Source organism: Myotis brandtii, unplaced genomic scaffold, assembly GCF_000412655.1.
Source record: "Myotis brandtii unplaced genomic scaffold, ASM41265v1 scaffold587, whole genome shotgun sequence".
In the NCBI taxonomy this organism is placed as follows: Eukaryota; Metazoa; Chordata; class Mammalia; order Chiroptera; family Vespertilionidae; genus Myotis; species Myotis brandtii.
The window spans coordinates 1,154,256-1,177,395 of NW_005370207.1; the positions used below are offsets into that span (position 1 = coordinate 1,154,256).

Genomic DNA, 23,140 nt, shown 5'->3' on the forward strand with positions numbered 1-23,140 from the left:
AATTTCAAACGGGCCGGATCCGGCCCGCGGGCCGTAGTTTGCCCACGGCTGCCCTAGCCTGACCAGGGCCCTGTGTGGGCCCAAGAGAAGGGGTTGGAGCTGGTGGCTCTCCCAGGCAGTCGGGGTGATGAGGTCCTGGGGCTGGGTTCACGCTGAGCAGCCAACAGAGAATAGATGCAATGAGCCCCAGAGGGTAATGAGCCCAGAACACTGCTAACTGGAGTGCTCAGCGAGGGATCATTGGGGAAGCCAGCTCAGGCACATCTGTGCGGAGGGGAATCGCAGCTTTCTTAATGACCTCCTTTATACCAACACATCACCTCTTGGCCCAAAAGCAGAGCAGCCAGGGCCAGGAGGAAGACAGATGCCTCCCCCAGGTCCACTTCCTGTCCTCTCAGCATGCCTCATGCCTCAGTCCCAGCCCCTAATGGGCCTCCCACTCCCTGGGTCAGAGCTGCAGAGAATTCGTAGACATCTGGGAGTGTCATTCTCCGGATGTCAGCAAATCGTTCTGCCCAACTGTTAGTGACAAGACCTACTCTCTGCAAGTAGGCAGGACTGTGTTCAAATTCTGGCTTCTCTATTCACTAAATGACCTTGCTCAGCCTCCTTTCCTTATCAATAAAGTGAGACTAAAAATAAACACTAAACAAAATGCATATGAAGGTTAACAGGCCATATGCGGTCTGTGAACCTAATTCAGTGTGTAGCACCCAGCAGGTACTCAGTAAATGTGAATTCCCTTCCCTCTTCCCTATAATAGCAACTATCAGTCTTTACTTGAGATGTGGAAATGGAAACTGCAGAGCCTTCTTACGTGGAGTGTTTGTGATCCACGGTGCACTTGGCTGTCGGACTAAATCTGTGTTCAGGGCAATAACAATCATGTGGCAGGTCTTCAGAGCAGGCCATTGCCCCAGATACTGTATGTCAGGGACTGTGTTTGGATCAGTAATAAAAGATAGAAAGGCCTTGTTTCTTTGAGATTATCTTCCTTTTATGTTCTTTGAATCAAACATTTTTAAAAGCAAAGACAAATCAATACATAAGTGCCAGTGATTAGCAGCTGGGTTTTCTTTTCATTCACTTCATTTAACAAACATGTATTGACCTTTTACTGTGCGTTAGGCACCCTGCTAGGAGTTGGTACCACAAAGTCAAGTTTTCTACCATTAAGGAGCTGGCAGGCTCAAGAGCTATCAACAACTACAGTGTAGGGTGATATGTGCTCTAGACTCAGAGGATTCTCTTGGAGCACAACCTGGGATTCAGAAAAGACTTCCTGGCCTGGCTGGTGTGGCTCAGTGGTTGAGCGTCGGCCCATGAACCAGGATTCCCAATCAGTGCACGTTCCCAAGTCACAGGCTTGCCCAGTAGGGGGCGTGCAGGAAGTAGCCGATCGATGTTTCTCTCTCTATCCTTCTCCCTTGCTCTCTCTAAAATCAATAAAAATATATTTTGAAAAAGAAAAGACTTCCTGGAAGAAGTACTTCTTAGGCCGAGTTTTTAAGGATGAATAGGCATCAGCCAAGTCAAGGGCAGGAGGACATATGCTCCAGAGAGAGATACCAATGTATCCGTTAGAAATGGCAACAGATCGCTCAATCTGCCCCAGTGGAAGAGTCCATGTAGTTAGTGTAGGAGGGAGAGGGGGTGGTAGGAAATGAGACTAGAACAGTGGTTCTCAACCTTCTGTCCCTTTAAATACAGTTCCTCATGTTGTGACCCAACCATAAAATTATTTTCGTTGCTACTTCATAACTGTAATGTTGCTACTGTTATGAATCGTAATGTAAATATCTGATATGCAGGATGGTCTTAGGCGACCCCTGTGAAAGGGTCGTTCGACCGCCAAAGGGGTCGCGACCCACAGGTTGAGAACCGCTGGACTAGAGAAAGATCCACATGTCCCTCTAGGGGTGAAGCTCTGCAATTGCCAGTGGTCAGGCCAGGCTGGTCAGGCTCAACATCTCCAGTTCAGACCCTCTTCTTTCTCAAAGCAAAGTTCCCGGGTGGTTCTAGAACAGGGGTGGGCAAACTTTTTGACTCGAGGGCCACAATGGGTTCTTAAACTGGACCGGAGGGCCGGAACAAAAGCATGGATGGAGTGTTTGTGTGAACTAATATAAATTCAAAGTAAACATCATTACATAAAAGGGTACGGTCTTTTTTTTTTTTTTTAGTTTTATTCATTTCAAATGGGCCGGATCCAGCCCGCGGGCCGTAGTTTGCCCACGGCTGTTCTAGAAGCTGCATAGGCCTTGCCAAGGCTAGGACCAAGCAAGCTGGACTGTATATTCACCAAAGGCCTATCCTTTTTCCTTAAAAGAGCCAGAGTTTGGTCACTCTGTGTCCTAGGTATACTCAAAATATGTTTTTGTTCTCACTATATGTGCTTATCCCAATAAGAAGAGCCAGCATTTAATGAATGCGGTTGTGTGCCAGATGTTCTGAGAGCTTTATGCATAATAACTCATTTAAACCTGACATTTTCCTTCTAAGGGAGGTATTCAGTTTTATTACTCCCATGTCACAGTTTGAAGAAACTGAAGAACAGACTTAAAATAACTCGCTCAGGGTTACTAAAATGGCAGAAGCTGAATTTGAACCCAGGTAGTATGGCTCCAGCGCTGTCACTGGTGAGCACTGCGCAGTTCTGCTGATGAATGCAGTCCCCCAAATCAGGAGAAAATGCTGGAATCAAGGCAGGTGGATAAAGGTAGGACTAGACACACAGTATTTTGCCCGTCTTTTATGCAGGGAAGGAATGAAAACTCGGGCTACTGACCAAGCTCGATAAAGGCTGGACTGTCAGCTTTTCTCCTCTTTCCGACTCCTGTCTCCCTCTGTGCATCTCACTCTCATCAGCATGCTCCATTGATAAGCTATCACTGTGACTTTTTATTTCTTCCCACTCCTGCCTCCCAACCATCATGATTTTAACAGGATTTTTGTGCATCTTGTTTAGGGTCTTATCTATCCTTCTTTCCTTCCTACCTTCTTGAGAATGTACAGAGTCTACCCCGTGATTCATCTGCCGCAGATCTGTCTGGAAGGGGGACCAGCCTCTGACTTGTCCCATCTATCCTTCAAGGTCAGCCCTCTGGACCTTCTAGCTACTTGCACCTCCTCTAAACCTCTGCTCTCTCCTGCATTCATATTTCCTCTCTCTCCCTCTCCCTCTCCCTCTCCCTCTCTCCTTCTCCTGAACTCAGCCCTTTATATCCTAAAATTCTCTCCTTGTTTCTGCTCCTGCCCTCCCAGTCATGCATTATTTCCAGAGCATGGTCCAAGTCATTCCATATCTTAGATATCTTTGCCTTGCCCCTGACCTGTGATGTCCCACCAGCCATGAATGCCTGGTCCCTCCCCAAGGAGTCCAGCCCTCAGAGTTGCTCTCTCCTTTGAACCCCTCCAGTGCTTGTCTGTACTGCCACTCGGTGGCATGTGTTTTACATGGCATTTTGTCACTAGTTGACATGATGTGGTTTCATCATGTCTTCTCAACTCAATCAAGTTGTTTTTTTCTTCATTTGGACCTACTACAATGCCTAAAGCAAGCTTTTCTACTTAATAGATGCCAAATAACTAGGTCTCCTTACATATTCTGATGATTTTTCTACATTTCAGTTCTTTCAGCATTTGTCTTCCCATCTTGAAGAATCCTAATCATTTTTTTATTTCCTCAGCTCTTTAATCAGCTCCACTGGGCATCCCTGTCCTCTCGCCCTGCTGTATCTTTCCAGAGATGCAAGGCTGAGCACAAAGATCTCCCCTTGCAGGGCACACGCTACTCTATTATAACTTGAACCTGCATTTTTTTTTTCTTTTTTTGCCGCCTGCCTGGCCTTGGAAGCTGTCTTTGTTAGGGCAGCTCTGGATAGCAAGCAGGAATATAGCCGTCTGGAAGGTGCTGCCCAGAAACAAAAGAGCCCTGCCAGGCACAGTCTCGCCCTGGAGCCCAGGCTCTCCCTCCTCCGGGCGCCTTCCAGTGCTGCCTAGAATCCTGCTGCTGGCGCATAGGCTGCGGGACTGGGGGGTGGAATCAAAGAAATAAGCAAGCAGCCTCATTTGGAGGGCGTAGCTTAAAGAGAGTGGATTCACAGAACAGGTTGATTGAGGACAAGACATGAGCACTAAGATGCGGAGTTCTTTGTTAGGAATAATGAATCGGGAGGCTTCCTGCAGGATAAAATGGTGTGGAGTTGCCCCTTACAAATAGCTTCCCACATTCTCATTCTGCACTCCTGGGCAGAAGCATCCTGAGGGGTGCTCAGCACTCCTCTACTGGCAACTGAGCAGACGTGTCTGAGTGGGCTCTGCCACCTGCGCCTCCCTTGACAGAGCAGGGGCTGTTGCTTGTCTGGCTTTTACAGCCGTGGTGCACAGTCGTCACCTCGGGGACTGGCAGGGCTGCAGGAAGGGAGTTAGTGCTCACACACCCAGCACGTCAGCTGGACCAGAGGGTCCTTGAAGAATTTAGAGGAAATAAGGTTGACGAGATGGGGGTATAAGCACCATGTCGTATACTTTCTCTTTGAGGAGACAGAAGATGCTGAGAATCTTTTCTTAGCCCTTCTTTTTCCTTCTGTCCTCCCTGCAGCGTCCCTGTGAGTACCTGCTTAACAGAGAGGACAGGCTGGCCTTTTCCTTCCTTTTTGCTGCCTCTGCCCTTCCCAGGCTGGATTTCCTCCCACGGGCTCCAGGCAGCAGCTCAGGAGCAGCAGGCAATTGAGAGCACCTCCGAATAGCATTAAATTAAATCAAATTGCTTAAATGGTATTTACACTGCATGGTGGGGTGAGGGCAGGAGTCTCAAAGGTTTCTGCACAGGGCACAGTGGCAGGAAGTTTATGGTGGGGGAGCTGTAGTTGCAGCCAAGCTAGCCTCTGTCAGAAGAGCCTTAAACAGGCAGCCAGGCTTAGGCAAGGGTCAGGCTCATGTTCTTCCTCCAGAGTCAAAAGGACTCTTAATTGTGGCTTCTGGGAAATCTTAGCCGGAGACCCTGAGCATCTCATTTCCTATCACCATTTCAGAACATGCCACCTTGGGGGAGCACTCCCCACGTGGAGCAGAGGGCAGGTGTCCGTGGATTTCCGCTTATTGCAACCAAATTGGAAGGTGGAACAGGGCAGATAAGGCCACCTGGTCCCATTTGGGGGAACACAGGACAGCTACTCCCCGCCTAGAACAGGGCAAAACCAGCCTGCGCAAATAGTAGGGTTGAGGGGCTGTCTACCCCCTGGCTCCTGGGACCTCGTTAAGCGGAATTGTATTTGGGACATTTGGTGGAAACGGGAATGAGAGAAATAATTGTGATTAATGGAACCCTGGCTCCTGTCAAGAGGATGGGCAGAGAGAGTTGCATCAGCAACCAAGCTGCTGACCCATCTACATAATGTCCTTTCCTACCACTAATATTTCTCCCTCTTTTGCCTGTGATCTCACTCTAGTGGCTTTGAGAACTTTCATGAGCTGGTTACTCACACCCCTGTACCATCAGGAGCCTGTGCCATGGGCAGATGGGTCAAGTGGAGGAAGAAGAGGGCATGTGGTCCCAGTGCTGGCCCATACCCATTGCTGCTTGCCTTTCTCCAGGCAGACAGCTGGGGCCTCCTGCAGAACGAGGTGGGGCAGGGCTGCTGACCGTGACCCAGCAGGATCTGGGTACTAACTCCCACCCTACTTGGGGAGCTTGGAGGGCTTATGGCATATGAGAGCTTCACTCTGACAGTGTAAGCAATGCCATATTTTAAAATACTTTTTATTGACTTCTAGAGAGAGAGAGAAACATCATTGTGAGAACAAAACATCTATTGGCTGCCTCCTGCACACTGCCTAACCGGGATCAAGCCCGAAACTCAGGCATGTGCCCTGACCAGGAATCGAACTGGCAGTCTTTTGGTACACAGGATGACATTCAACCCACTGAGCCACACCCGCCAGGGCAATGCCATATTTTAATTGTCATTAGTAATAGGGAAAAAAAATCACAAGACCTTGACCCAGGCCAGTCTAGCCTCAGGTGTGCTGCATTTATCCCAATTTCGGCTCTGCGTGCTCAGACCTTTATAATGGTGGCCTGAGAGATCACTGGCCCTGCAGATCATGTGGAGCAAACATCCAGTTTTTCCCAAGCGGCAGGAGGGTGAGCACACACAGCCCTCACCCACTCACATCGCTAGAACTCAGACTGTTGCAGGGGCTCTGCACCATCTCCAAGGGCTCTTTATGTCCCTTACTGTGTTCGCACAGGTTTGTAACAGCGTTTGGGATGTGCATCAGGCATGAGCAGAGTCCCCTGTGGGGGAGAGAGAAGCTTGCTTTCCTCTACTCTCCTAGGTTCTTTCAACTGGTCTAGCAATTAAATCTATGTATGTGAGACAGATTAGATGAACAAGAGAAATAACAAACTTAATTACATACGGGAATTCCACATACACGAGAGAGTCCGAGACCCCACGTCCATGTGAAGTCAGAGACAAGGTAAAGTGAGGTATATATGGCAGTCCAAGCTAAGGAGGAGGTAAGACATCTTGCAGCTTCTAAGGCAGTGGTTCTCAACCTTCTGGCCCTTTAAATACAGTTCCTCATGTTGTGACCCAACCATAAAATTATTTTCGTTGCTACTTCATAACTGTAATGTTGCTACTGTTATGAATCATAATGTAAATATCTGATATGCAGGATGGTCTTGGGTGACCCCTGTGAAAGGGTCATTCCACCGCCAAAGGGGTCGCGACCCACAGGTTGAGAACCGCTGTTCTAAGGGGAGGAAGGTCATTCACAAGATGATAAGGGCAGATGTTTAGTAATTAAAGGTTTGCCCTGCCCTATAGATCAGTCATAAAACGTTATTTCTGGTGATAACTCTAATTATGGGCAAGACCTCCAGTTTAAATTCTTCAATGGAGAGGTAAAAGTTTCTGTGGGCCCGCAGGGTCTTGACTGCCTTCAGCTCAAAAAAATTCACATTCCCAAGCAGCACATCTTGGGCCTGTTCTGAACCCCTGTATCCTCCAATGCCCAGATCTCCTCTCCACTGGACCTAAGAGAGCAACTCTGCAGTGGAGTGAGAGGAGAGGGGGTGATTCTGCCTGTGGCTTGTCCCCGGATGTGGAGAGGCAGGTTTGCTGGCCGTCTACAACATCGCCGTCGTGTGGGTCAGAAAAGGGCACCCTGTCTGGAGTCAAGCACAGCATGCACAGTGCACAGCTTGGGGAGGAGAGCAGGCCCATGCCAGGCTTCCTGCTTGACAAGTGAAGGCAGGGTGGTTGAAAAGAAGGGTATGTGTGAGTACCCGGTGTGGGTTTAATAAGAGGAGCCCAGAGGAGATGCTGGGCTGATGGTGAGAGGTGAGGCGTCCCCTCTGGTGACAGTGCTCATCATCGTCTCGCTGCCTTCAGTGTATCATGCAGTTACTCTGACGTTAATTGGGAGGGATGGGCTTTCCATGTTTACGTGTTAAAATTTTTTGCTGTTTCTTATCTTTAGTAAGACATGTAAATTGGCTGGTCCCTGGCTGCAGGGGTAGAATTTTTATTTGTTCAAGTTCTTCTCTCTGATGCCATTTTGTGGCCTCAACAGGGATTGGTGTCTATGTCCTTTTTGCCAAGAGACAGGTGATAGTGAAAGAGAAAAAGGATCTCCAGGTCCCTCTTCCCCAACATAGGACATTCTTGCCCCGTTCTGACATCTTTTGAGTGGCCCCTATGGCCGAAACCCAGTTCTGAGAACTCTGAAGTGACTAAACCAGGAGTTGGCCTCCCAGTCTGAGCCCCAGATTCCCTCAAACTCAACAGCAATTGCCTTTCCTACGAGGTTTCCCTGTTCTAGGAGACCTTCCAGCACCGGTAGGTGACTTGTAGGTTAAGGCCTTCGCAGCCCTGTGCCCAGATGTTCCCTCAGGTGACTGGCCTGGCCGGCACACCTAGCCCCTGGCTTGGAGGAGTTAGCACTTGACAGTGGTCTGGGGCCTGTCCTGGCTGAGGGGTGGGGGCCAGGAGGGGGTGGATGTGTAGGAGACCAGAGAGAGGCATTCACAGCTGCTGCCTGCACTTACGCCTGTATAAATAGAGGAATCCATCCTCACACCAGTTATGTTCAGCAGAGGCGAAGCCAACTGCAGAGCAGCCCCTCTGCCCATGACGCCTGGTGCCCCCGTCATCGGTGCTGGCTGCACTGACGGAGGCTGGTTTCTGCCCCTCGGGGCTCCTAAGAGCCAGCCTGCTCTGGCCTGGGCAGCTGTGGGACAGCCTTGTCCCTTAGAGGTGACACCTCGAAACAGGCCCTCTCCAGTCACTTGGGTGCCACGGGATTTCCCCAAAGACAGTTTTCTGTCCCGGGAACTTTCCTTCTCCAAGTTCACTGCCAGTGATGGGGAGAATCGAGGACCTTTTACTTTTCACCATCAACTGGCTGTCTACCATGTGCCATCAATAAGGTACCATTAATAAATGCCATTATATAGAGACCAAGATGGCGGCATAGGTAAACACCGGAGACTGCTGCCGCAAACAACCACTTCAAAAATACAACTAAAAGACGGAACGGACATCACCCAGAACCGCAGGAAGGCTGGCTGAGGAGAGACTCTTCAACTAGAAGGAAAAATAACAGCACACCGAGGCTCAGAGGAGGCGCAGTGTGGAAAATACTCAGGTGCGGAGGTGCGCGCGCAAAGCGGGCTGGTGGCTGAGAGCGCGGTTGTCGTTTTCGGTCAGGGGGGAGTCTCAGACTCTGAGCTCCAGATACGGGCGAATCGCTGGGGACTCGGACCCAAACGGGAGAAGCGGGAGTGTCTGGCATCAGTTGGAAGGCAGCTTTCCCTCCGAGGTTTGCAGCGGTTCCGGGGGTTCTGAGAAGCAGAGCCTCTGGGAACGGGACTGAGAGGGGCCATAACCGCTCCCTCCCCCCGCCCTGTTGATCCCGCCCCGCCCAAGCCCTGCGCAGAGCCATTTGCCAGATCGCCTCAGGCAAAGGCTAGATTAGCACCTCCCCAGAGGACAGAAGTTTTCCGCGGCAGACACAGCTGATTCACACAGCCAGTCGGCCTGGTGGTCAAATCCCTCTAGTATTAACTACAACAATCAAGGCTCAACTAGAACAAGACTGCGCACAAAGACCACTAGGGGGTGCACCAAGAAAGCATAAAAAATGCGGAGACAAAAAAACATGACAGAAATGGAGGATATAGAGCTAAAAAACGCAATTTTGAGGGCTTGCAATAAACTTTTGGAGAGCTTCACGAAAACTAATGAGACCCTCGATGCTATGATAAAGAAACTAGAAATTAAGCATACACGCTCTGAAATAAAGAATATTACACCCAATAGCAGACCAGAGGAGCGCAAGAATCAAGCCAAAGATTTGAAATGCGAAGAAGCAAAAAACACCCAACCGGAAAAGCAAAATGAAAAAAGAATCCGAAAATACGAAGATAGTGTAAGGAGCCTCTGGGACAGCTTCAAGCGTACCAACATCAGAATAATAGGGGTGCCAGAAGATGAGAGACAGCAAGATATTGAAAACCTATTTGAAGAAATAATGGCAGAAAACTTCCCCCACCTGGTGAAAGAAATGGACTTACAGGTCCAAGAAGCGCAGAGAACCCCAAACAAAAGGAATCCAAAGAGGACCACACCAAGACACATCATAATTAAAATGCCAAGAGCAAAAGACAAAGAGAGAATCTTAAAAGCAGCAAGAGAAAGAAACTCAGTTACCTACAAGGGAATACCCATACGACTGTCAGCTGATTTCTCAACAGAAACTTTGCAGGCCAGAAGGGAATGGCAAGAAATATTCAAAGTGCTGAATACCAAGAACCTACAACCAAGAATACTTTATCCAGCAAAGCTATCATTCAGAATTGAAGGTCAGATAAAGAGCTTCACAGATAAGGAAAAGCTAAAGGAGTTCATCACCACTAAACCAGTATTATACGAAATGCTGAAAGGTATCCTTTAAGAAGAGGAAGAAGAAAAAGGTAAAGATACAAATTGTGAACAACAAACATGCATCTATCAACAAGTGAATCTAAGAACCAAGTGAATAAATAATCTGATGTACAGAATGAACTGGTGATTATAATGAATCAGGGACATAGAAAGGGAATGGACTGACTATTCTTGGCGGGGAAAGGGGAATGGGAGATGCGGGAAGAAACTGGACAAAAATCGTGCACCTATGGATGAGGACAGTGGGTGGGGAGTGAGGGCGGAGGGTGGGGTGGGAACTGGGAGGAGGGGAGTTATGGGGGGGAAAAAAAGAGGAACAAATGTAACCTGAACAATAAAGATTTAATTAAAAAAAATAAAATAAAATAAATGCCATTATAATAATGTAATTAAAAGTGGTATAAGCAAAGTGCTGTGGGGGAAGCATTACCTGCGTAAATAAGGGAATGGTTCAAGTGAATTCACATCTGTGCAGAATCTTATTGGAAGATTGGATGGAGATTTAAAGGCAATGCAGTAGGAAGGAGCATTCTAGCCAAAGGAAATGACATGCACAGAGGCCTAGAACAATGCGTTATGTGTGTGGAGCTGGAGGTGGTGTGGCAGAACTAGAGCAAAATACTGAGGACCAAACTGATAGAAAGTGAGACCAGGAAGAACCCAGTTATAAGGAGCTTATGCGCTACTGTGCTGAGGAATTTGAACTTCAGCAGAGAACAAGGAAAGGATTTCCATAGAAGAGAAGGGGATCAGATTTGGATTTTTTAGAAAGTAACCACGTCATTTATTGAGCACTTACTATATGTCAGATTCTTCTTAAGTGTTGAGCTTAATCAGTCATTTTTTTTTCTTCAATAAACCCTTTGAGGTGATTACCATTATGCACATTTGACAAATAGGGAAATCGCAGACCCAGAGAGATTAAATAACCCACTCATCGAAGGAAGTAGTAGAGCAAGATTTAACCAGGTGGTCTGGCCTCAGGGCCTGTGTGAACATTGTGGAGAGGCCTTTGGGAAGAGGCAAGGCTGGTGGCAGGGGTGCCAGAGTTACCCAAAGCTGGGGCCTGAACTCCTCAGGGCGTGGCACTGAGGATAAAGAAGAGGGAAGAATTCAAGAGACATTTATGAAGTAGGTTGGTGACCTGGAGATTGACTGTGAATGTCAAAGGAGTCAAGGATGATTCCTAAGCTTCTCAAGCTACCACTTGGGATAAAAAATGCAGGTGGAATAGCAGGTTTTATAGTGAAAACAGTAGAGAGACGTTATATTTGAAATTTATCTGGTGGAGTAGAATTCTGAAGAGAGGTTTGGACTGGAAATAGAAGTTGTGGTGTCATTTATCTCAGGGAGCTGTGAAATATAGGGACTGTCTACAGCTTAAAATGACCCCCTGGAGAATATCCATATTCAAGGGGCATGTTATTGGGAAGGAATTCACAACTGAAACTAAGAGCAGAGAGAAAAAGTCAAGATTGGGAATCACAGAGGCCTAAAAAGAAAGTTTCAAAATGGAAATTGGGTGCTTAGCTTTGTCAGACCATTCAAAAGGTCAAAAATAATGAAATCTGAGAAGAAATTATTAAAATGGCAATTAAGAGGTCTTGGGTGACCTTTGACGTGGCAGTTGCATTGGAATATCAAGGGCGGCGACCGGCGCAGTGGATGGAGACGTGAGAGGGAGGTGGGCAGAATACTCGGAGTGAAGAGGAAAAGGTCAACTGGGCGGGATGTGAAGTCAAAGCAAGGTTTCTAGGCTATTTGTCAAAAGGGGTAGACACTGGTGGAAGAGGAAATTGGTGTGGTGATAATAGAAGTTCTCTATCTCATCACTGATAGAAATAGGGTGTCATCTAGAGCCAGGTGAGCGGTAGAGGGGAAGTAGGTATGGATGCCAGCATTAAGTGCTTTTCAAAGGCAGACTGTGGGTCTCCATAGAAACCCACGGCGGTTCAGATAAAGAAGCCTGAGAGTGGAGTCGGCAGTGCCGCATGCACCGGTCCCCAGAGTGGGCCTTGGGGTCGGGGAGACACACGGGCCTGCAGCGGGGAAACTGGCATTCCAACCTCACATGACTGAGCACGCTTGGTCTTTCAGACCAAGTCAGAGGTTTGATAACCTCATGCAGTTACTCCATAGGTCACACACACTGATTTCTCCTGACAAAAACGGCCAACCATCTTGTCACCTTCGCTCAGTCCCTACAGGGCCCTGGGACAGCCGGAAGCTCTGGGAGAACGCCCTGCAGCTGACCCCCTGGCCTAAGCTGCGGGGCTGGCTAAGAATGCTGTCTGGGCGCACATGATGGAAAGCCATCTCACTGCTCTTTTTGGCTAGGCCTTCTCTTCCCCACGTCAGCCAGGGAACATGAGGGGGCCCTGGGCAGGTGTGCTCCACGTTCAGAAGGGAGTCCAGAAACCCTGTGGGAAAGGACACCAACAGTGGTGCCCTGGACAGGGGCTGGGGCAGAATGAGGGCCCCTGACTCAGCCACGTGCCCTGCAGGAACCTCAGGGGGCAGAGGGTTCATCTCCCTCCAGCCCCAGCTTTTCCTGGGGAGACGAGCAGTCTGCTTCCTTATTGTCTGCACCAAAGGAACAGATTGCGTCACTTTGTAAACTGTGTTACCGCTTGCAAAGGCCAGAGTCAGCAGGTTTGCATTTCCCGGCAGGCTCAGGATGCTGATGCCTTGGCTGCCTCTCTGCCTCAGGCAGGACCAGAAGCTGGCCGCCTGTCATCCACTCCTCATCCCCGAGGGGAGGCGTTCAAGGAGAAGCCCTGAGCCACCTGGCCACTCCTCAGGCCTTCCCTCAATTTCCCGGGCTTCTTTGCTCCTCTTGCCACTGCCAACCTGGGCCTGGTTTCCAGACGTTCCTAGGGCTTTGGCTGGGCCAGCACATGGAGGTCAGAAAAGAGGTTTTCTGGAGAACGATCACCTATGTGGGTTGGACCTACGAATCGTCTGGTCCGGAGGTGCTGCTGGATTAGAAGCAGAGGCGCTGGTGGGGACTGGCGCCCCGCTGCCCAGGGGCTCGGGGAAGATTGCCCTGTGCTGCTGCTTCTCCCCTGCCTGCTCCCCACAGCCAGCTGCTGCCTGTGGGGCCCGGGAGGCATTTCACAGGCACCGCCTCTCCGAGTTACATTATTAATTGCTTTGTGTTGATGTTCATTGACTCTGAAAGACGTTGGTGTGCCTGCACGTGCCAGGAGTGCAGGGCTCACGTTGGCTGTGTTAAGCTGCTACTTTATTAAGGTGAGGTGTCTCCTCAAGTTTGCAGCTCCACTGTGGCAGCACGTTATAGCTGCATGCAGCATGGGGGGGGGGGGGGGGGCGCCGGCTCCATGCTGTGGCTGCCACTTTGTGGCAGGAGGGGAGTGTGGGTAGCACCCTGGTTGCTCTGGATTGCTACTCACAATCTTGCAGAAAGCTCTGGGTGGGAGGCTTGGGTTGGGAAAAGGCTGGAGTGCCTTTTTACTCTCCATTTCCCACCCTCCCCTCTCTGCAAGGTCTCCTTGGCAATTGCCGTGTGGGGCACTCCCACTTGCCCTTCTCTCAGCTCCAGTCATGCTGGCATACCACCAGCACCCACACCCCAGCCTTAGAAAATTCTGAGCAGAGAGAGCCTCGAAAACCCATTGACACAGGAAGAAACTGAGCCGGGAAAGCAATTGACACCGAGCCCAGAAGGGGCAGAGCTGGTACCTAGATCACGGTTCTGGCCCAAGGCTTTTTCTTTGCTCCTCGATGCCTTCTCCCTAGTCAAGCTTCATTTCTATCTTGTTCTCAGTTCCAGGCTTCCTGCTATTCTCCATGCTGATGGCTTTGGGGGTATTTTGAGCCAGACTATGCAAGACATCATGTGAAAAGGATGAAGGCTTCCATTTAGGAACCCTGTCATGGGGCCCCTAGCATCACCTCCCCAGATGTAGTGAGTGCTCCTGCTCTGCCCCCTCGAGCAGCGGTCGCCAACCGGTGGTCCGCGGACCACTGGTAGTCCGTGAGGTCCGAAAGGTTGGCGACCGCTGTCCTAGAGGATCTTACGGCTAGCATCCCCTCTCCCCCACAGGAAGTCTTCATTTTCAGATGCCTCAGGGCAGGGGTGTCCTGAGCTGCTGCTCCTGCCTACGCACCTGGCATTGCCTGTCCTGCCTGCGGCAGCCCACCTCCCTTGGGGCAGGAGCATTCCCCGCAGCTGTTTTCCAGGCATTCCACAGCCTCTCAAGCGATGGGGCTGGCGTGGGCTGTTGCTGGGTAATTTCCTGTGCTGCCTCACGCACTGTGCACAGAGGCAAGGCCAGTGCACTTAGGGATCTACCTCTCCAGCCTTCTGGAACATAAATAGGCAAGGAGGGTACACATGTGTGAGATCCCCCCCCACCCCCGGTCCCCCATTGCCAGGAATTCCCTCTGTGCTATGCCTCCTTTGGCTACCCTGAGTCACCACAGGGAGCATGTCCCCCCCCTCACCATGATCCCAAGAAGACTACCTGTGACTTTCAGTTTTGTCCCAGACTTACAGTCACTAGGTCTGGAGGCTCCTGGAGCAGGAGAGGAAAAAATAACTAAATGATCCCCCAAGGCAGTCAGAATTTCCTTTGTGGTCTTATAGCTGAACTCTTAACTCTCTCTCTCTCTCTCTCTCTCTCTCTCTCTCTCTGAACCTGAAGGCTGATTAACTAGGCAGGGCAGGACCAGCTGAGAGAGGCTCGTAGGCTCTATAAGAGCATAGCCTCTGCCTGGCTTTTACTTCTCTTCCTTCCTGCACACCTCTCAGTAACCCCAGCACCTTTCTGGCCTGCATGCACCCCAGGCAGAGCATGTGCCTCACTGCTTAGAGCAGAATGGCTTAGTCCCCACTGTCTGTCTGATTGAAATTCCTGAGTTGAGAAGCTGGACAGAATCTAGACAAGAGGAAGGAGGGGAACAGGCCCAGCTGGTGTGGCTCAGTGGTTGAGCATCAACCTATGAACCAGGAGGTCATGATTTGATTCCCAGTCAGGACACATGCCTGGGTTGCAGCTCGATCCCCAGTGTGGGGCGTGCAGGAGGCAGCCAATCGATGATTCTCTCTCATCGTTGATGTTTCTATCACTCCGTCTCCCTTCTTCTCTGAAATCAATAAAAATATATTTTTTTTAAAGGAGGGGAACAATGTGGGAGGGATGGGGGACTAAGTATATTTTTCTGCAGGCCCAGGGCACTGCAGCTGCTGGGAAAGGGACTGTGGGAAACAACAAATTCATGGCCACCACCGCCTTCCCTCCCTCATATGCTCCCAGCCATGGAGACTAGGGGCTGTCCAGTTCTCCTCTTTCCTCCTCCCCCTCACCCCTTCCTCACCACCAGCAGCTCGGCTGGGTGGGCACTGAGGTGTGTATGTTGCCGGGCTTGGGAGCTCTTCCTCAGTAATTAAGAGACATGCAAATTAACAGCCTGTGCCGTTTGTATTAATTTGGTAAATAAGCCAGAACAATTTCATTAGTGGCACATTAATGTGCTTGGGAGCAGGAGGACGTGTCCCATTGTGAGGCAGCAGGACCCGCTGGCTGCCCCGGCCCACAGACAGGCTGGGTCCGTTGTGTGCAGCTGGGCATGGCTGGCTGGGTGACAGCCCCCGCTTTTGTCCCTGTAGTGGAGAAAGACCCCCTCGGCTAAGCAGAAAGGCATCTGTCACACAGTGGCTCTTCCCATCAACCCCCACTCGCCTTACCTCCCACTCTGTATTTTGCATGGGGTCCCCAAGGTGTAAGCACCCCAGAGCTTTTCGGGAGGGGGCAGAACACAGGGGTCTAGCTCAGCCAAGCAGGGTTGCTGCTGCTGTAACCATTGAGGCTGCTGGCAGCTGGCAGCAGTTGAAGGGAGATGAAGCAGTTTACAGGAGCTTCTCTAATGCACAGGGCCCGCTCTTCTTTTTACAGTAAGGAAGCAGGCTAGAGGAGGTCATGTGACTTGCCCAAAACTTCACGGCTAGAGTTAGGATTTGAACCCAAGTCTGTCTGACTCCCAGGATCTATGCTTTTCCTGCAAGCTCTTGGCCCAGTCAGTCCACCCAGGCCGAGGGGAGATTGTCGAGGATAGAACAAGCTTCGTCCCCCAGGGAGCGCACAGTCTGGTTGGAGAGTGAAGACTTTTGGAAATGAAATAACTGCCCCTCTCAGCAAGTAATAATTGATGATGAAGTGTTCGTGTGTCAAAGTGCTTAACTCTTCTAAGTGCTTAACTTATTTACAGTAGCTCGTAACACCCTTTGAGGGAGATACTATTGCAGTTCCAGTGTTATAGTAAGCAGGCACAAAGAAGTTGAGTGGCTCTCCAAACATCCTGCAGATGGTGGGTAGTCCGGCTTCCGAGTCTGTGCTCCAAACCTCTGTGCTGTGTACTGTCCCCTGAATGCCAAAGGGAGGGCGAGCCCATAGGTGTCAGAGGGTGTTTCGCTCTAGCCAGGGCTCAGGGAAGCCTTCACAGGGCTAGTTCAGGGTGGCAAAGTCCTACCCACTCCACCAGCATCAAGAGCTAAAGGCACGCCCTAGCCAATAGGGGGTGTGCAGAAGGCAGCCAATCAGTGATTCTCTCTCATGATTGATGTTTCTGTCTCCCTCTCCCTTCCCCTCTGATATCAATAAAAATATTTTTTTTTTAAAAAGAGCTAAAGGCAAGAAATGCTGGCACATGACTGGACCATCCGAGTGCACCGTGAGGCAGCATCACAGCATCCTTAAACACCTGGAGGTCAGGTCCGACCACCAGGCATCTAGGCTGCTCGCTTCTATCTTAACCAGACTTACCACCAAGGCACTTCCTCGGGTTGGTGCCCCCCCTTCTCATCGTCCCTCGGGGCAGTCTCTTTCCCACCACACCCCCGCACCTCCTGCACCAGCTCTGTGTTTTCCTAGCTCTCAGCTTCAGCATGAGCATTGACGAGAAGACCCACCACCTGTCCCTTGCTGACATGCTATGTCCCTGTATACACTTAACTCTGGTACCCTCAGGCCAGAGCCCACACATGTACACACCAAATGCCCACACGAATATGAAGCCCTCTGGCGGCCCATGGTCGTCACCCAAGGCCTGAGCTCCCGATGGTACGTGCCATTGTAGGGGCCGCCCAAGAACATAAAAAATGTGAGTCTTTAAATTGAATGGAGTAGAGCTTGTACAGCCATGGACCCAAATTTTAGCAGTCAATATCGGAGAGAAATATAATGAAGGATGAACACATCTACCTGGGTGTGCCCTGCTTCACCTTCTGCTTGCCCCCCTGTAGCTCTCCCTGAGCTTGAGAAGAGTTAAGACTTTGATCTTCAAACTGAATTCCACGTGGCCGTCCAGGCTGGGGCATGTCCAGAAAGATAGGCACAAGTGCAGGACTTGGCCAGAGAGGCCGGAAGCCAAGAGACTGGGAGCAGCAGGACCACTGCCCAGCCCTGTCTCTTTGCCGAGGCCAGCCCACCTATCCTGAGTGCCTTTGCTTGACTGAGAAAAGACCGTGGTTGTAGCAGCTGTAATAAAGGGGAAGCAGAGACTCAGGTGACAGCTTTATCTCCCTCTGTAACCCAAGATGGATTCAGTGGCAGCATAGTGCCCAAGGCTAGAGATTTCTTTCTCTGCGGCCCACCGGGCCCAGGGACCTGTCAAGCCCAAGTTAGTGCATCGATTGCAGGGTGAGCGGCGCTGTCAGTGCTCGCCCGCCAGAGAGCCTGCTGCTCCGCGGCAGCATTGGCCCCAGGTGTGGCTGCTAGTTGCTTGGTTCTCCCTCTGATGTGAGCCCTTGAGAGGCCAGCCTCTGGTTTGTGGCCTCAGAGAGAAAGGTGTGAACTTGGGACTGCCACGTGGAGTGAGGTCTCAGTGTGGGCACCTTGTAGGAATAGAGGGAAGCTACCTGCCCGGTTGCCTCTGCCACCCATCTCTGCGGTTCTTGCATTCGTTTCCAGCAATCCAAAGCCAAGAGGAGTGAGGAGGGTGGCCATCAAGCTTCTTGTCACAATCAGCCTGGCCCACCACAAGCTACTCGAGCCTGGAGGGAGGCCATGTGCTCATGCAGAGCAGCCATCCTCAGTTTTAGGGAAAGGACACTTGGCTCCTAACACAGTGGAAGGCAAGAGGTCAAACCTGGGAACTCTACCAGCTTCGCTGCTTTTGGCTGGGCATAAGGAGGTATCTCATGAGCCCCCGAATACAAGGAGGGCAGTGGTTTAGTGGTGGAAGCCAGCATACACACACACCGGACTCTACCTGTTATCTCATGAGTTCCTAAACACAAGGCACGCAGCCTCTCTTGTCTTCCTTCTGCCTCCCAAAATTCTTCTGGGACCTGCTGCTTCTTGGCCTTGGCATGTTCAATAAAGCTTGCCAAATTAAGAAGGATAAGAGATGGTTTTTCCATGTATTTTTTTTAAACAGCTTTGGTATGCAATATTATATTAGTTTCAGGTATACACATAGTAATTCAACATTTATATAGCTTATGAAATGACCACAATAAGTCTGGTAACCATCTGTCATCATACAAAGTTATTACTGTATTTTGTTGTTGTTGTTAATCCTCACGCAAGGATATTTTTTCCATTGATTTTGAGAGAGTGGAAGGCAGGGAGGGAAGGAGGAAGAGAGAAAGAGAAACATTGATGTGAGAGAGACACATCAATTGGTTGCCTCCCACATGCACGAATCGAACCTACAACCTGCCCTTGACCGGTAATTGAACCCACCACTCTTCAGTGTATAGGCCAATGCTCTAACCATGTAGCAACACCAGTCACAGCAAAGTTATTACAATATTATTGACTATATTCTTTATGTTGTACATTACATTCCTGTGACTTACTTATTTTACAACTGGAAATTTGTGCCTCTTGATTTCTCATTTTGCCCGTCCCTGTTTTAGTCTGGCAGCCTCTTCCTCTGCCTTTGGTCCTCTTACTGTAGGGGCGCCCAGTGTTCCCGCAGCAGAGCTTCCCTGGGGCTCCAGTGTCCTGGGCATTTGCAGGGTGGCAAAAGGCCCTGCTGGTGAGCTCTTGAGGCACCTGTTTTTATCAAAGCACCATGTTGCCCACCTGCCCTTTTCCCCGACAAGTGCAGGTCCCCCAGTACGTTAATTGCCAGAATTAGACAGGAGGAACATATTTTGACATCTGCAGGTATTAGATGCTGGTTCTCCCTGCTTCAGTCCCTCAGCAGGGTGGTGCAGGTGCTGGGTAGTCCCACCCTGGCTCTACCAGTGAGGTGCAAGTCCCCACGGTGTTGATCATGGAGGGAGCTGGCATTACCTGGTGGGAAGCGAGGAGGGGGGCGTGTGAGAGGTGTGACTGGAGGAAAGAGTGCTCCTGAAACAGGGCTATAGAAGAGGGAAGGAGGTGCTCTCAGCTCTGCCCCTTACTAGCTGCACTTCCCTTCTCTGTGCCTCCTTTCCCACCTACAATATCAACTTGGGTTTGGATCTATACGTACAGCACCTTTTTCTGTAGCTCTGATAAACTCTCCACACCCTCTTCTGTACCACATCTCAATTTGGGGCACTGTTGAACTTGCATTTACCCTTGAAGGGTGACCTGTGGACCTCAACAAGCAGGAAGGTGTCCAAGAAGGGGAAAAGGCCAGGGTCCTTCCTCCCTGGCCCCGCCCCCTCTTTTCCTTCCACTGCCCTCTGCACATCCGTGCCATCTCGTCTCCTTCGCCTACTCCGAAGGAGTCATGTCCGCTGCCATCTCTCCCTGCTGAGGCAGAACCCACCAGGCAGGCGGCTGCTCCCCCCCTTTGCCCCTCCAACCCTCTGCCCTAGGCTGCTGCCACAGGCTCTGGCCCAGGCTTCAGAGAATTCTCAGGTGTTTAGACATTCATTTTATTGCTTAATCGAGCTTGAAGCCATTTAAATTAATACAAGTTTTTACATTTGGCAGCAAAGGCTTTTCCAGTCCCCTTTAAGCAGGGGAAGAAAATCAAAGAAGGAATATTTCCTGGGCCATTGCCTCCTTGAGGTGGGAGCAGATCCGCCACCACTATGGCCACGACAGTGAGGCCACTGTCTCGCAGGAGCAGAGGCAGTTCTGGCTCTGGGGTCCTGGGTCTTACAGGGACCAGGGGGGCTTAAGAGGCCTGGAGCCTTGTGGGGATCTCTGGGGGTTCTGAAGCTCAGCGCCAGCACACAGTTCGAGGTCTGGGCTTATGGCAATTGCTCCTCCTTCGGGGGGGACCTTCTGCTGGTGTTGGCCCGTAACTTTTCCTCGGCGTAGTGCACTTCCTGCCCACTTGTCCCATCCTTCCTGTCCTCGCCCGACTCTCATGCAGCCAGTTTTTTTTACCTTTGTTAAATTAAGCATTAATTCATTCAGCTCTTCCAGAAAGAACACAGGCTCCCCTCTCCCCAGGGATTGCCCTGCTCCCAGAGTCTGCCTCTCTTCCTAGCAGAGCTGGGGGAGGGAAGAGAAGAGTGGCGTGTGCCCAGAGCTGACTGCTTCTGATCTCACTCCTGACCCCCAGCTACACACACACACACACACACACACACACACACACACACAGCGAACAGGGACTCCCTTGCTTAAGCTAAGGAGTGGAGTTTACCCTATTAGCTCTCTGTCAAAGGAAGGGGAATTTTGAAGTTGCTTTGTCAGTGATGTATCTATCAAGGATGATTCTGGGGGGTGAGAGGCTAAAAAGCATAGAGCCGACTTACAGAACTGAAGCGAAGGGTTCTCAGAGGGCGGCAGCGCAGGGGCTCTCACAAGCTCTTGCTTTTCTGCTCAGCACATCCTCTCCCTCTCCTAGTTTCAGCCGCTTCTATCACGTGCAATGAACCTGGTGGCGGCTGCCCAGGGCCTGAGCACTGGGCCTCAGCGCCGCTCTCCCCCCTGCACACTCAGGGCCACCCCCTGCACACTGACTCCGTGCCCCCTTTCTCTGTGCCCCAGGTGGAGGTGGAGGTGGAGAGCATGGACAAGGCCGGCAACTTCATCGGCTGGCTGCACATCGACGGCGCCAACCTGTCCGTCCTGCTGGTGGAGCACGCACTCTCCAAGGTCCACTTCACTGCGGAGCGCAGCTCCTACTACAAATCCCTGCTGTCTGCCGAGGAGGCCGCCAAGCAGAAGAAGGAGAAGGTATGGTGTGGGAGTGGGCGGGGGGAGGGGTGCCCCTTGGCCCTGGCTCATACTTTCTCTCACCACCATTAACACCATTGCCTTCCTACAACAGACAGAAGTGGTTCTGTCGTTCCCCAACTGAGTTACCCCGGTTGGTCTCAGACCCCATATCAGGAACCACATAAGAACCAAGGGCAAGGCGTCTCAGCCATAAGCCTGTTGCAGACCTGCTCAGGTGGGTCAGGGAGGTGACTTGGATCAATGCGAGAAACGACTGAGGGGAGCCCCTGGAGCAGGAGATGGGCATCCACTGAGGGGAGCCCCTGGAGCAGGAGATGGGCGTTGCTCCTGCTCCTTCCCCATTCCTAGCCCTTCCCACAGCCCACATCCCAGTTCCCTTCACATTGCCCTGCAGGGAAGCCCATTTTGGAAGCAGCCCCAGGAGATGTATAAAGCTGTTAGGACAGCAGATTTACAGCCCATCCGTCTCTGCAGACAGTGCATCGAAGTGGGGGGCGGGGGGGTTGGAAAGCAGCTTTAGGAAACAAATGGACGATTAAGCAACGCAGTGGGTTTAGTGGTGGGAGCTGGGCTTAGCACCACCTCCACCCCCCCCCACCCCCGACCCCCAGCCTATTGCCACTAACTCACAGCCCAGCCCTGCTAATGGGATAAATCAGCCGGCCACCAATGTGTCAGAGCTTCCCTGAGCTTGAGGAGGATTTCATGGGACAGCCATGCTGAGCCATAAATTTGTTCCAGGAATAAACGTTGCCTTCCCCATGGGGCCACCATCTGGCTTGCAAGTCGCCTCCCAGAGCCAAGGCCCAGTCACCGGCCAAAAGGAATGGGGGGCTTAGGGGCCCCATAGGCCCCTCATTCTCCTCCAGCCTGGAGCAGCCATCTCCTCAGTCAGTCCCTTCCTACCTTTCTTCCAAGAGCACACATCACTTCTCCCAGGGACTGGGCCTCGGGCCACCCTCCTGGATCCCTCTCTTTGCTTCCATCTCTGGGGACTGGGTGGGGGAGGGGGGTGGAATGTCACCCAACAAGCTAGGACAAATGAAAGGGACTGTGCACACCTTGGGAGAGTGGGCCACCAGGAGGCCTCTAGGAGGTCTCCACCCTCCTCATCCCAGTTCCACTCACAGAAACCCTGTCTTCCTAGAGGGATGGGGAGCAGGCAGCCTCCGCTCCTACAGCTAAGTGCTCCCTCTTGGGTTTCCCGTTTATGACAGCTCAGCCTAAGGCTGCCACCCCCGTGTCCTCTGCCTGCTGCAGGGAGTGGAGGAGATTGGTGCTGGGCTTGTGTACAAAGGGCTGAACCTTCACTGAAGAGTTAGCCCCTGGGGGGTCAGCATGGCAAGCACCAGCCTCTGGGGCCCAGATTCTGAAAGCGTCTTTGCTCCCCGGCTACTCAGCACACGGGCCTAGGAGCTACCTCTTCCGATCTAAGCAGCCCTCTAAGTGTAGAGGCCCCAGAGGGACCCAGGAGAGGACAGAGCAGGGACTCTGGCCTGAGATGGAGAGGTGGGTCCCTTGCCAGGCGCATCGCTATGCACTACACATGGCTTTGCCTGAAAGAGCCCGTCATCTTGGCACTGGTGCCACAGGATGATGCTGAGGAGTAATTACCAGTGATTCATTACTTATGTACGCAGGCTGCATGTTTTTATTCTGTCTAATTAAAATGCAGTGCACCACTCTCAGAGCGGGGCCTGCCTTCCTCCTGGGCCCTTCTCCTGCTCATCTCTTTCTCTTCAAGACTCCTGGGAACCTAGCGGGGCTTGCCTCTCCCTGGCGGCTGGTTCCCAGGAGCAGCGTGGGCAGAGCTTTGCAGCAGCCTTCAGGGTTGGCAGGGCTCAGATGCCTGCGTATCTGAGGTGTCCCCAGGATCCCCAGTCTTCTCCACCTGTGACCCCATGGTGGCTGCCTTGGCTGTTGAGAGACAGGCACCTGGGGTTCAGAGATCATGGCGGTAGCTCTGAGCTAACTGAGGAAAGGAAGTACTGAAAGGGTGTGTGAGACCAGGAGCATGCGGAAGTCTTCAGCGAGTGTGTTATGTGTGTGTGCATTGTGAGTAGGTCTGTCTGGCTGCTGCTT

The 23,140-nt window shown here is 51.2% G+C and overlaps 1 protein-coding gene across 1 annotated transcript in view; it reads left to right on the forward strand.

The window, feature by feature from the left end:
• Positions 1-23,140, forward strand: part of SND1 (staphylococcal nuclease and tudor domain containing 1) — a 445,445-nt gene that overhangs the window by 407,047 nt on the left and 15,258 nt on the right. The window contains exon 17 of the mRNA XM_005879181.2: positions 20,867-21,055. Coding sequence (XP_005879243.1) covers positions 20,867-21,055 — 189 coding nt within the window. The remainder of the gene's footprint in view (positions 1-20,866; positions 21,056-23,140) is intronic.